This window comes from Cygnus olor, chromosome 1 (assembly GCF_009769625.2).
Source record: "Cygnus olor isolate bCygOlo1 chromosome 1, bCygOlo1.pri.v2, whole genome shotgun sequence".
NCBI classification, from domain to species: domain Eukaryota; kingdom Metazoa; phylum Chordata; class Aves; order Anseriformes; family Anatidae; genus Cygnus; species Cygnus olor.
In genome coordinates, this window is record NC_049169.1 from 63,404,661 (window position 1) to 63,417,918 (window position 13,258).

The 13,258-nt window shown below is 36.4% G+C and overlaps 1 protein-coding gene across 10 annotated transcripts in view; it reads right to left on the reverse strand.

Annotated features, from left to right (window-relative positions):
- Window positions 1-1,505: 1,505 nt before the first annotated feature.
- Window positions 1,506-13,258, reverse strand: part of FGD4 (FYVE, RhoGEF and PH domain containing 4) — a 120,926-nt gene continuing 109,173 nt past the window's right edge. For all 10 annotated transcript variants that reach the window (XM_040561526.1, XM_040561515.1, XM_040561591.1 and 7 more), the window contains 6 exons: window positions 10,462-10,492; window positions 10,192-10,287; window positions 9,658-9,783; window positions 8,340-8,480; window positions 7,432-7,572; window positions 1,506-7,347 (listed from right to left, as the gene is read on the reverse strand). In XM_040561526.1, coding sequence (XP_040417460.1) covers window positions 7,090-7,347; window positions 7,432-7,572; window positions 8,340-8,480; window positions 9,658-9,783; window positions 10,192-10,287; window positions 10,462-10,492 — 793 coding nt within the window. In that variant the 3' untranslated portion in view covers window positions 1,506-7,089. The remainder of the gene's footprint in view (window positions 7,348-7,431; window positions 7,573-8,339; window positions 8,481-9,657; window positions 9,784-10,191; window positions 10,288-10,461; window positions 10,493-13,258) is intronic.

A 13,258-nucleotide genomic window follows, 5' to 3' on the forward strand; every position in this document is an offset into this window, starting at 1 on the left:
CAGCCCGAATTCCCACATGTGCTTTGTGCTCTGCGTGAAGAATTTTTTCCTCACATCACATCTAATCTAAATCTCCCCTCCATTTGTTCAAAGCCCTTACTCCTTGTTCCATGGCTACACTCCCTGATAGAGTCCCTCTCCAGCTTTCTTTTAGGCCACCTTTATGGCTTACTTTAGGTGGCAAAACTGCAGGACCTTGCAAATTGCAGCCTGATAAGACCTTGTTCCACGTGTTCCACATGACATTTTCCAGCTCAGGCTCTAGCCTCTCATCAGTGTAACAGAGAATCACAGAAACATTAAGGTTGGAAAAGACCTCCAAGATCATCTGGTCCAACCATCCCCCTACCACCAATGCCACCCACTAAACTATGTCCCAAAGCACCAAGTCCAACCTTTCCCTGAACACCCCCCCCCAGGGACGGTGACTCCACCACCTCCCTGGGCAACCCGTTCCAATGCCTGACTGCTCTTTCTGAGAAGAAATGTCTCCTCATTTCCAACCTGAACCTCCCCTGGCACAACTTGAGGCCATTCCCTCTAGTGCAAACACCTCATGACGGCACCCTGTCCTCTCCTGGGATGTTTATTCCTGGCAGGAGGTGTAGGTCCCGCATCCCAAGGCCCAACCACACCCCGATGTTTCCATTTCCCCTCGCTTTTCCCCTCAGACCCCACACAACAGAGGGCAGGGGCCGCCACCCCCCACTCCCCTCCCGCTTTGCCGCCCTCTTCTCCTCATAACCCCCCTGCTTTAGAAACAGAGAGTCCTTCTGTTACAAATATGGACCTGAAGCATGGCGTGAACCAAGTGACTTCCCAAAAGTCTTCTGGAGACTCCGGTTTGGGGCAAGAGGGAAGCGTGCTGTGCTGATCCCATGGCAGCAGCAGTTTCTTACATATGGGCAGCCTCTGGCACACATTTGCCCCGAGCCCCATAGGCTTTATTTCTTCCACAGTTGCACGCTTTGTTCTCAATTTCATCCTCCCCGCCATGACACATTAATGGGGAAGCATCCAGATGTCCCCAGCCCCATAAGCCCGGGGGTCCCAGGGGCTGCAGCTGGGCTGGAGCTGGGGCAGCACCTGGAGGTTACCGAGGCAGACCCCCAAAACATGCCCTTTGTTGTGTTTGGCTGAGTTTGGGCCCATTTGTTCTCAGCCCTATGGGGCTGCCCTCCGGTTCTGCTTTCTGCTGGAAGCTGCTGTCTGTCTGCAGGTACCTGATTAGCCAGGTGCTAATTGTTGCATAAACAAACAACAAATCTCCCTCTCCCCACCCAAAGAAAACCAAACCAGACAACAACAAAAAATAACCAGCCAGCAATAATTATTTAACATTTTTATTTTACAGGATACAAATTTCTTTTCTTGTTTTAAGTACTCAACAGGAATTAAAGTGCTTCATTTTTACAATTCTCCACCCACCTTAAAACCAAATATACATATATTACAGAAAATATGTACAATATCTGCAACTATTTTACATTCATGTATTTTTTTTAACCATAAAAATGACCACTTACACTTGCACAACTTAGAATGGCATTTAAATTTCACCTTTTAAATATTCTTCAGTTTATTGAAAAACCAGAACGAATTTACACCTCTTCCAAATATTAGTATTTTTACAAACAAAAAATCTGTTTTCTTAATTAAAACCATTTTTTTGTTTGTTTGTTTTTCCATAATGAAAAGGAATTACAGTGCATAGCCTGTAATTCTGATGTCACATTACAGCTGATCCAGCTCCCACTAAAATTAATGTATTAATCTGCTCAGAGGGCTGCAGAATAGAGAACCTACTATAGAAATAATAGAGACAGAAAAAAAAAAAACAGCAACCAATACTTCTATTGCAAACAGTTCCTTATATGCAACAAATCTGCCTTCTCTTTTAAAAATATTAGGCCATATACATGCAAAAATGCTTTCACACAGCTCTCCCCCCACCCCCCTTTCTGAATATTTTCACCACAGTTAATGAATCTACAAAGGATGAACTATAAAATGAAGTAGGTTGGTGTTATGCAGTGGCTGAAAATATGTTTTATGAATAGAAATCTGCTGAAATTTTATTAGATAAAAAACACATTCTACATTCACTTGTGTAAGGAAGAAGGGATGGAAGAAAAGTGTCATGGATGAATTTGGGAATAAATTTCATCACTAGGTTCTAGAGGAAGAAGACTGAACACCTTATTGAATTTAGTTTGTTTTGGTTTGCTTTTAATTAGTCTTAAACAGTGAACATGCCACAAAAATAGATCTAATTCTGTTGATTTTTTTTTCTCCTGAATAGCATACTCAACATAGTCAATATAGATTATACTTTGAATGCAGTACAGTATATTTTTAATTGTAAAATACTGCTTGAAATAGGTCATTTGAATAATAGTCTCATATACACACACACATATATACATATACACACAGATGAATGTGTGTATATATATATATACACACATAAATATACAATCATTAAGTTACTATTATGTTCTGTTAAGGGACAAGGATTTAGGAAACAATCTGACTAGCAGATTAAAACTCCTATCCAAGGAACATGCTTTGCTACAGTCCTGTGGGTCAGAACCATCTAGGTAGGTACATTCCTCATACCAACAGGGCCACAGACTGAAGAAAAAACATAACTCCACATATTTTGTTTCAGATTTCAAATCAAATCACAGTCTAAGACTGATCCCCCTTTCACCAACAGATTTATCTTAAGGATAGTCAGTTCTTCCACAAAATTATGTCTCATTCCTAATCACTTACTTTCAGATTGTTTGCAGCTGTTTATGCCCACTCCAACCCACATCAACTATCTCCAGGTGAAACTGCTCTGAGGTTCAGCTGAGCACTGTGATTCCAGATGAGACACAGTAAATCAGCAGTACTCTAAGTGGAAAAATCTTAATTTGCCACCCGTGTCTTTATATAATGTAAGGCAGATTCTACATGAATTTAAATCACTGCAGGTATAATAGCCCCAGCAAATGTATGATAGTTTACACCACCTAAAGATTTCTAAATATATTTATGGAGAAAGCTCCTTTTTGATTGCTTAGAATTATTTCTACATGGAATGTTTGTTTTTTTCTTGAAAGCCTTTTTCTTCGGTATAAGGAACCACTACCCATTGTTCATTTTATTTAACCATGAAATGAAAAGCTGGCCAGTTTTTATAACTAGCTGTATGGTTGGAAGTATATTAAAAAAAAATAATACAACAAACCCCAAAGAAGTTGTCAGGTGTTTCCACATCTTTAGCACTCATTTCTTTAATATATATTTATTTCTTTTTTCTCCTGACTCCTCTTGGAACTGTTTAGAACATACATCTATTTTATAACCTCATCTAAAACTTATGAAGGTGGTAGTGTATTTATTCTACATTTAAATCAGTGCTCAGCTTCATCCACATTTTAAAAATATGAAGAATAAAAACCCTTTTATATAAAAGGGATTTAGAATCTTTGAGGAGATTTATAAAGCACTTGAAGATGGTTTTGCATAAAAAGGTGCCACTATATTACATGCATTTAAATGGTTTAATATTCTACTCCACATAGAAGAGAATGTTTCCTGTCCTCAATATCTGTTTTGCACATAAAAATTGAATTTCTTTTAGAATAAACAAAATGTAAAGGGATTTGAAGGTAATAGATGCTATAGATTTTACAGTAGCTCTTCAACCAAGCATGATGCCTGAAACCAACCTGGTGCCTGAAAATTTTTAGAGGACCTGGAAGAATGGTGCAGACATACAGACATCACAATACACTATTTTTCCATAATAGGGGGGGGAAATAATTCTTTTTTGAAAATATATTTTTATGTTTCAAACAAACATAACAATAAAATGAAGCCATTGTTTTGGACGAACACAGACAAAAGCACACAATACTGCTTGATTCACTTTAAATTGTGCTGTAGGCTTACCACTTTTAAACTGAGAAACAAGCATTTCTTGAACACAAGAATCACAAAATTTAGGTAAAGCAGCAGAGCCACTCACATACATTCATGTATTGTGGATGAATGGACAATTATAGTTTTGTGTTTTTTGTTTTTTTTTTCTCCTTATAAGCATAGCTTTATGTTAATAAATACTATTTTTTTTTTTTTTACAAAAAAAGCTTTGGATGCTTTTTTTTTGGGGGGGGGGGGTTGATCTATGAAGAATGGGCTAACTGTCAGGGTGGTTAAATCTAGAAGCAACTTCTCCATCTTCTGATCTTTAATATTGGCGGTACATATTGTTCCTACAAGATACACACAGAACCACACGTTTGAGTGCCATTACATCCTGACTCAGAAGAGAACAATTCTGCCCAACCAATTAAGAGAACATGAATGATTTTTTTCTGGAGTAAAAAAAAATATCCCACTACACATAAACTTTAATTGCCAAAAGCAAACATGAGGCGAACATCCAAATAAATAACTCTTAATGATAATTTAATTCCACATTGTTTATGTCCACATGGAGAGCTTCTTCTGGGACATGCTGAAACCATTCAAGCAGCTTCAGATAGTCAATACCACTATAACAATAAAGTAGCCCAGAAATTGCTGCTTCTAATCATTTAGTAATCATTTTCATAACCATTTAGCCTGAAAAAGGTCTTCCTACTTAGTTCAGAATTAAGTTTTCAAGAGCTTAGAAAACAGAATGTACTAAATGACAGCAATCATACCACCATATTATTTTGAGTACAACTCAGTCCATCTTATCTAGGGTCTCCTCTAAGGCAACTTCTCCCCTCACAGTCAACAACTTGAACATAGGATGTAATGTTTTTAATATGTTAGGTTGTAATGAGACAACCTTCTAGATTCCACAAGTGCACTGCAGACTCTTTTCGAAGATACCCACTTTTGCAGACCATGGAAAGAAAATTAGCCAGGGAGAGTTCTTCCTGCCTATCTGAATGTTACTCTATCCCTTGCCAAGACACATTGTACTAGCTAGGGACGCCTAGGTGAAGATTTGATGGAACTTGCCAACATGAATCATAAACACATTATGCTGCCCATAACTAAAGGTAAATACAGCTGGCAGTAGAAGTAATTTCAGATCTCTTAAAGAACAACAGAAGAGCCCGCACATCAGACAAAAGTGATACTAGGGTTATACACAAAGTAATCTGAACACATAGAGCACCCAAGGAAGAATTCAGAACTGATGTACAAAATCAGCTGTAGAGTTAGTACTCTGCAATGCCATGTCCTGATTATTACCAACACCAGTGTAAAGCTTTGAAGTCTAAAGGCCATCATAAATTTTGGATTTGTGCAGGTGAGAGCAAAATACAGGCCACTAAAATGAAGTTGTGACATTCTTCTCACTGAAAAGTGTCAGACATTGTGTACTCACGCGTGCATAATGCTAAAAAACAGAGCTTACTTCAACAATCCTTTCTTTGTTAAATGCTAACTAAAAAGAGCATTTATTCCTAGTTTTGCAAAAAAGAGTGAAGTGGGACTTCAGTGAATATTTTGTTTGGAAATCTCATTACAAAAAATCTGTCCTCATGTTACTAACAAAACTGGACTTGAGCCTGAGCTCTTCACACTGACATGATTGAAAACACAGCAGTTATATTGAGAAGTAAGACTCCTGAACGTTCCCATGAGACGCTGATTGTAGAAGTTTCATATTTCCCTTCCTTTGAGGAGTCAGAAAGGGAAAGATGGCAATGATTTTATCTACTTGATAGTCAATCACTACACCTCTGTATTTACCGTATTTCATCCAAGGATGTTACTGTAAAAAATTTAAGGAGGTCATTTGCCTCTACGGATTAAAAAAAACCCTCATAAGAATGGAAGTTCATAATAGACTTAGCACTGTAAAGCCCACAAGTCCTAATTCCTTTAAGTGGAATGCAAATAATTTCAATTAATGCAACTTGAGATTTGCAGGTTCAGACTTCATACTAAATGCATATAAAGCAGGCTCCACATTACAATAGCAATCCTTAAAGATTGTTGTCTTATATAAGTATTACAGTATCTAATCTTCTGCAACAATTAGGATATTTAGGTTCAAAATGTTCATTTGTTCCAATAACTGTAATAGTGAAAATACAAATTCCCAGAAGATTAACAGAATCTGTTACTTATCTCAAACCACACACTGCACTCTTGAAAGGTTACAGCGGTAGGACACTGAAGAAAAGCTACTACTCTTTTAAACAAAACTGGAACTTATTTGTCCACTGCATGCCACTTATGTTACTGCTATTTTTTTAATGCATAAAAATATCAAGATCATTAAGTGTCAGCTATTAAAACAAATCACTGAACAGTATTTGTTAATTTAGGACTGTGTTTAATTTCAAATAGAAAACATGCTTTTTAAATAAATTATTCACTAACAGGAACCCAGTCTCATGAAATCAAAGCAAAAATCAAGTATTGTACATTTTTAATACTGTACATATATTATATGTTTTATCATATTTTAGGTATTCCTTTCTAGATTGAAAATCATTAGGTTGTTTCCTTGATAAATCGAAACTTTAAAAGCCAATATACCTGTAAAAGCAATTTGCATTACTTTAATTAAAAAGAAACGAATGAATACAATATATGTACAGATCTGTGGAATTCGATCTATAAACTACATACATTAAACCAAACTATCCCTGTATATTTAACTACAGATCTATTTGGGAAATGTGGAGGTATATCTTTTATCCTGTTGCGAGTCCTAATATGTAAGTAGGAAGCTTCAATATTTGTATTCTTAAAGAAAGTAGCAAACATGAACCAAATAGCAATTTTCAAAAAAATGCATAACAACGAACAAGCAGTACAGTAAAGTTAGTAAGTATTTTTAATAGCATTCACATTTTTAAAAAGTCTCTGAAATGGACCTGTACATCACTTTCATTGACAAAACATAAATATAAGAAAAAGATCCCTAGAAAGACCAGAATTTTTCCCAAACATAAAGTGCTAAGATGTGTACGGTAGTAAGATTTTTTTTTTTTTTTTGATTGAGCAAAGGAAGGTTAGCCAAAAGGTTAACCACAAATTCAATTGAAATCTTTTAAAAATAGCATGTGTTCTTCAGCTTCAGCATTCCGACACTTTAGAAGATTCAGGTTGTTCTTCTAAACTTACTTGCAGTTCATTTTGACATTCTAATGTCTCACCTTTGACAGCTAAGTGGATAACTTTCAACCATTTCTGTTTTAGTTCCTCATTGTCTGCAGCAAAACTGTGCACAGACTTCGACTGGGTCAGTTTGAAGCTGTGTGGGAGGTCAGCACTTCTTGGGGTGTCATCTACTGCATAGCCCAGAAGTGGAATTGTAGCCAGAGCTTTAACATCCTATGAAGGAGAAATCCCTGATTAAGAACAAGCAATTAATCTGCTTGCTGTCTTTCATTCACTATACATTTCCTCTTGGCATACCTGTGGAGCACCATACATGTACAGCACAACAGCTTCCTGTTTAGGTATAACACACCATGCTTTCTGCCAGGGCTTTGATTTTTCCATGTACTGAAGAAAGCTACATATGACACTATTTCCAGAGACTTCAGCAGATTCAATCTAGGAGATGGTATAAAGCGTAAAAAGGAAAATAAGCTTTCCTTAAATAAAGGGTAAAACATATAGACCAGAAAGCCTGAAATACACCACCATTCATGACAAATCTTGGATAATGTATGCAAAAGAACTTGAGCAAATAAGATCGTGAATGACTGTATTTATGGAGAATATTTATATATTACATACATAACGTCACAATGTGTTCTCTTACACATGTGTAACCTGTTCTTGCTTTCACTGGTAGTTTGAGATTATATGCTTCTAGATGTCTCTAAATCTCACTTTTCCCACCACAGCTAGCCTTTCTCTGTATCTTCACATCTACAGCAATGTTTTATTTCTAAGGTAACATCAAGTCAGGCATCAGAGTGGTACCAGCTATCCAACATGACTACCACTTTATTTTAGTGTCAAAATACTATGACAGGATCCAATGCAAAGACATTCTGAGGATGATGTAAGAACACAAGTATTAATTCTAGACAGAACATTAGGTGAATTGCTTAAAATCTGGAAACAGAATGACATGCTTCTTGGGTTAAACAGTGATCCTAAGAAGAACAGGAAGAATACAAAATGATTATGTTTTATTACTTCCTTTACATCATTTCTGCCCCCCCCCCTTCAAATGGGATGAATTTGATTCATGCATCTTGTATTTCCCCCAAACACAAAAAAGCCCCACAAGAATGCTACCATTTTTTCACCTAGTGATGAGCCCAGACTATTGGCAACTATGCTCATATGGTATTTTTTAAATGACATACCTCCAAGATGCCTTTCTTCTTCTTTTCTTCGCTATCTGTACAACCAATTATAACATGATAGCAGTCCTTACAAACTTTGTTCAATTTATTGCCATCATACTCAAGATGTGCCTTATAGTCAGAACATTTCCAGCAAACCACCTTAAAAACAAAAAAGATTTACAAACATATAAATTGTAAGTATTTACAAAACTTCACAAAAACAGAATTTAATTTTGAAATATTATATATAATAGTAATGTATTGTTCAATTATACAAAAAAAAAAGATAATGTCTGACTATTATGTCAACAATAGCTTAACTGAAAATAATAATTTTCCAAATTTGTGCCACTCCAACAGAAGTAAAAAGGAGTCCAAATTGCCAAAAGGGAAAAAAGGGGAAAGGTGTGATCTTAAGATTAATGAAGGCATTTTAAGGTAGAAAAATCTGGGAAACAAACAAAACAGATAACACCTGTATAACGAATAATTCAGAGCTTCTAAGAAAGCCTTTAGTGTCCTGCAAAGCGCTAAAGCAGAGTTGTGGATGCAGTAAACCTTCACACCACATACAAACGCTACATAGAAGTCATACAGGACAACCTGCAAGAAAAAATTAAACCTGGGTTTGCACTACCATCTACTGGAGAAAGGTATAGTTGCTGGATGTCAAGAAAAGGAAGCACAGTATGTTTGTTCTTTTATTAACTTCTGAAAAGTCTTAAGTCATACCACTATTACCCAGTCACTTTAAAGTGACACACATTAATGCATTAATGTAGTATCACACATGGAAAGCAGCAGTAATACTCTCTCCTCATCCTAACCTTCTCTCCTTCCCTAATACCTCAGGCATGTTCACACAATTGCACACTGAACCCATCTGGGAACAGCTCCAAGATAACCCAATGAAAATGTTTTAACTGCATGGCTTCATGGTCTGCTTGCAAAGAGGAGAGAGGAGGTAGCAGAATGGGATCAGGAGGCAGCTAATGCTGCCAGAGATAATGCTGGCTTATGCTAGTTAAACATGGTCTTGAACCTGTTGAGATCAGTTGAAGCCACTCAGAAGTAACAGCAAAGTCTGTCCAGGTACTTGGGACGTTTTACACAAATGTGCACTTTCTCTGCTGCAACTTACTTTGCCAAAATTACTACGCCAACTAAACCAGACAGAGGATCCTTTGTGGTGTGCTGTCCACAGCTTCTGCTTTCAGCCACAAGCACAGCAACAAACTGCAGCCTAACAAAAAGTCACCTGAAATCAACTAGGTGCTTAGACCCATTCATTCCCCAACCTGCTCACCAGCTACAGCAGCTTGGGTTTTGCACTTACATGTCCACATGCTCGACAGTGGTGCCGCCTTCTCGTCAGTGCATTGAAGGGCTCCTTGCATTTCATGCACATGGTGACTTCGTTGTCTCGGATCCACCTTGGTGCTCTCTTCCCAAGCTCAGCATTCTGACGGGGGGTAGAGGGAGGATAAAAACAGCTATTTGTGCAGTACTTCAAATTGAAATAAATAATTACTTATAAAATAATTATGCTCTTCCTCTGGAAAGGAAATGGCACAAGACAGCTCTAGATGCATTTTGAAATCTATACAAGAAATAACAAAGAACCCAGTCAAAAATGATTATGCATGAATGAAAGGGAACTCTGTTAAACATTTCAAGAAGAAAAGAAGCTCATTTATAAGATTTGGCATTATGAAGAAAAACAATTACCAACAATTACCAATGACTACTTTGTAATTCCTCTGCTTTAAGAATGATTAGCTTGAAAACAAAGTTTCTGCCAAACTTTTTTTCAGTTACTAATGAATAAAATGGCCACTAAGAGGGTTACAAAGGAATAAAAGCAACTTACAGAAACCTCTACAGGCGTGTCTTCATATTCCTTAGCAATAGCACTTCTGAAAGTTTCATTCCGCTGCTGAAAAGCTTCTATAGTATTCTGAAGTGCCTAGGGAAACAATGGAAAACCTCCTCAAACATACTACACTTAGAATGGACTCTCTGCATTCCGACCATTTATTGATTAGCAGAGGGAAGCTATAGGCAGAAAATATGGATATTGCTCTTTTGATTGCTTCAGTGAAAATATATTAAAAAAAATAAAGAATGTAGATGAATTTACCTTTATCCATTCTTCCTTATCTTGTTCAGAACTAAAAGAAATATTTGACATATTAGTCCAAAGCTAGTTCAGGAAATATAATCTCACTATCAACAACTTCCTGCAAAAGCCAGCGTTGTGAAGTAATTCTTATAAACTCAGAAAAAGACAATACCAATCATTAACTGACCAACCAAAACAAAACAAAAACAGAACAACAACAAAAAGCATGACTTCAGGCTTCAGCAGGCTTCAACTACTAAGCACTAAATTCAAGTTCAAAGACAAATGTAAATACATTTCAAAGTAGTAATCATATTTGCATTGTTACACTTTTTTTTTCCCCCCCGAGAACAGGATAGAAAGGAAAAGATGAGAATGGAAAATTTAGCTGTACATGTTTTTTTCTTCTCTCATTTCATGCACTAAGTTCACATACTAGCGTATATTTTTCCTAAATATCTCTTAAATCTTACTCCCTCCCTTACCCCCAAATAAATTCTTTACTGTTTTGGTTTATTTAAAAACTGTATACAGTGGCAAGAAAAATATCCAATTTAAACAAAAGGAAAACTCTGCTTTAATACTATAAACCAAACAGCCATCTTTTGCTTTTTATACATTAGGGTGGATTTCAGATGACTTTACAGTAAGTACAGATGAGATATGTAAGACAGATACGTTGAAGGAAATATTTTAAACTCTGATCTTGTACAATAGTTTTCTCTTTAAAATACACCAGTAGGACTTCAACATTTAAATCTTTAGAAAGGCATCTTATTTCACAAGTGTTAGCACTGTTAGAAACTACTGGCCAATGCTGGTAATGAATTCTGTTTATCTGTAAATTTTAAGTCAGAAAGATGAAAATCAGTACCAGAGTATGTCTGGCTCTTTGAAAGCGGCAGTCTCCCTGGGTAAAAATGTGGAAAAAATACTTCTGTAGCCATACACTATCTGACATGCAGAATTTTATTTTGCTATGGATTGCTACAAAGGATATGAAAGACAACTTCTAAAATATCTCAATGAAAATGACTCCTCACATGTTGTTTTGCAAAATTACTGCAACTTGTTTAGGATTCTACTGGCTTTACAAGTGTTTCCCCTTCCCACCTACCATCTGTACATGAAGCAGAAAAACTGTCTACACAGCCAAAGTAGTTCTCCTTACCTGCTTACATTAAAAAACAAAAGCCAAGCTATTAAACATCATACCAGATAAGCAACCTCTCAAAGAAATAATTTACCAGCTTTTTAAAACCACTGATTGAAAATGTACTCAAATAGTATTCTGAAAAATAAATAGAAGTATACTAGTAAAGAAATCCTTAAGAGTAAACTCAACATTACAACAAAGTTAATAGAAGCTCATGAATTCAGGACATTAAAGTACAGGGTACATAAAATACTCATGCATTAATCAAGACTTGAATAATCTAATCTACTCTAATAAGACTTCAGTTGGTATTTATAGCTTCATCATTTTGTACAGACAATGCATTCTAAAAATATTCATAAAACAAAACAAAAACAGGATCTTACCACACTGAAAATAAATGAATACAATAAATTAGATTACTGATAATTTGGAAAGGTTACCAAAATAAACTTACTTTGTCGTAGCTTTTTTCTTCCAATTAAAAAGTACTTCACAAATGGTACAACAAGATGCAATCTTTCACCACTGAAATGGATGTGTGGCATAAGAGCTTGCCAAATATTTAGCAAAATAGCATGCAGCAATTTATAGCAGATGGGATTGATAGCAAAAAACATATCCCAGAAGTCTTGCAGATTTGAATGGAAAGCTTTTTCCTGTCATTTTCCAAATTGCATATTTCTATTGCATTGGGTTTCTAATTAAATTATAGTGTAAGTAAATTGCTATTTGCTGTTATATTTCTGCATTCACTGCTAAGTATTTTTTCATCAAGAAAAGTAGCTTGCAAGCTTTAGTTTAATAGCAAGCTAAGGTTTGTCCCCAAATACATGGTGTTGTCACAGAGCTGTAACCTCCACAGGCATCTTCCTGCTTCTTTAATCCTTGTCTCTCTGCAATGAGATCCTAACTGCTAAGAATAGGATCTTCAAGCAGCTCCAACACGGAAAGTGGTTGTAAAAATGCACTCCACTTTATCTGAAGTCAGGTTACCTAGACAGGGAAGTTTAGTCTAGGCAATGCAAAAAGTAGTAGTAGGAAGGTAACCCCCATGAAGAGGAGGATAAGAGGACTAAGAACGAAATCAGAAAATACCATTCAGAAGAGCGCAATTGGAAAAAAAGGACCCAAGAACTAAAAGAACTTGCCTTCCAGGGTGAGGGGATCAGAGGAAAACAAGCAGACTGGAAAAATGACTGAGGATAAGCAGGTACCCATCTACCATTGTAGAGAACTACATTCTGGAGACATATCCCTACCAGAGTGAAGAATTTTGTTGGGTGGACACATCCAGAGGTGAACAGATCCATTTGTACCAAGGCGTTTTAGGTACCAAGGTGTTTTAGGTAGTAGCGCTGCCCATATTATCAGACTCAGCATCTCACAATACTTGATGAAGCCAGGCAGATTGCCTTTGCATTAGTTAGATACACTGATCTCAATTTTCCAGGTAGCCCACTCACAACTATCTTAGATATTTCAACAAAGCAAGATAACGCACTATACTTTGTAGATACATCTTGTATTCCAAGAGATTCTTAGACTGATAATTTATGCTTTTTGCCTAGGTTATTTGCAAAACACTAATATTAAGGTGAAGCCCAGTCCATCTTTCTCCAAATCCATCACTCCATTCTTCTGCATGTATATATTTAA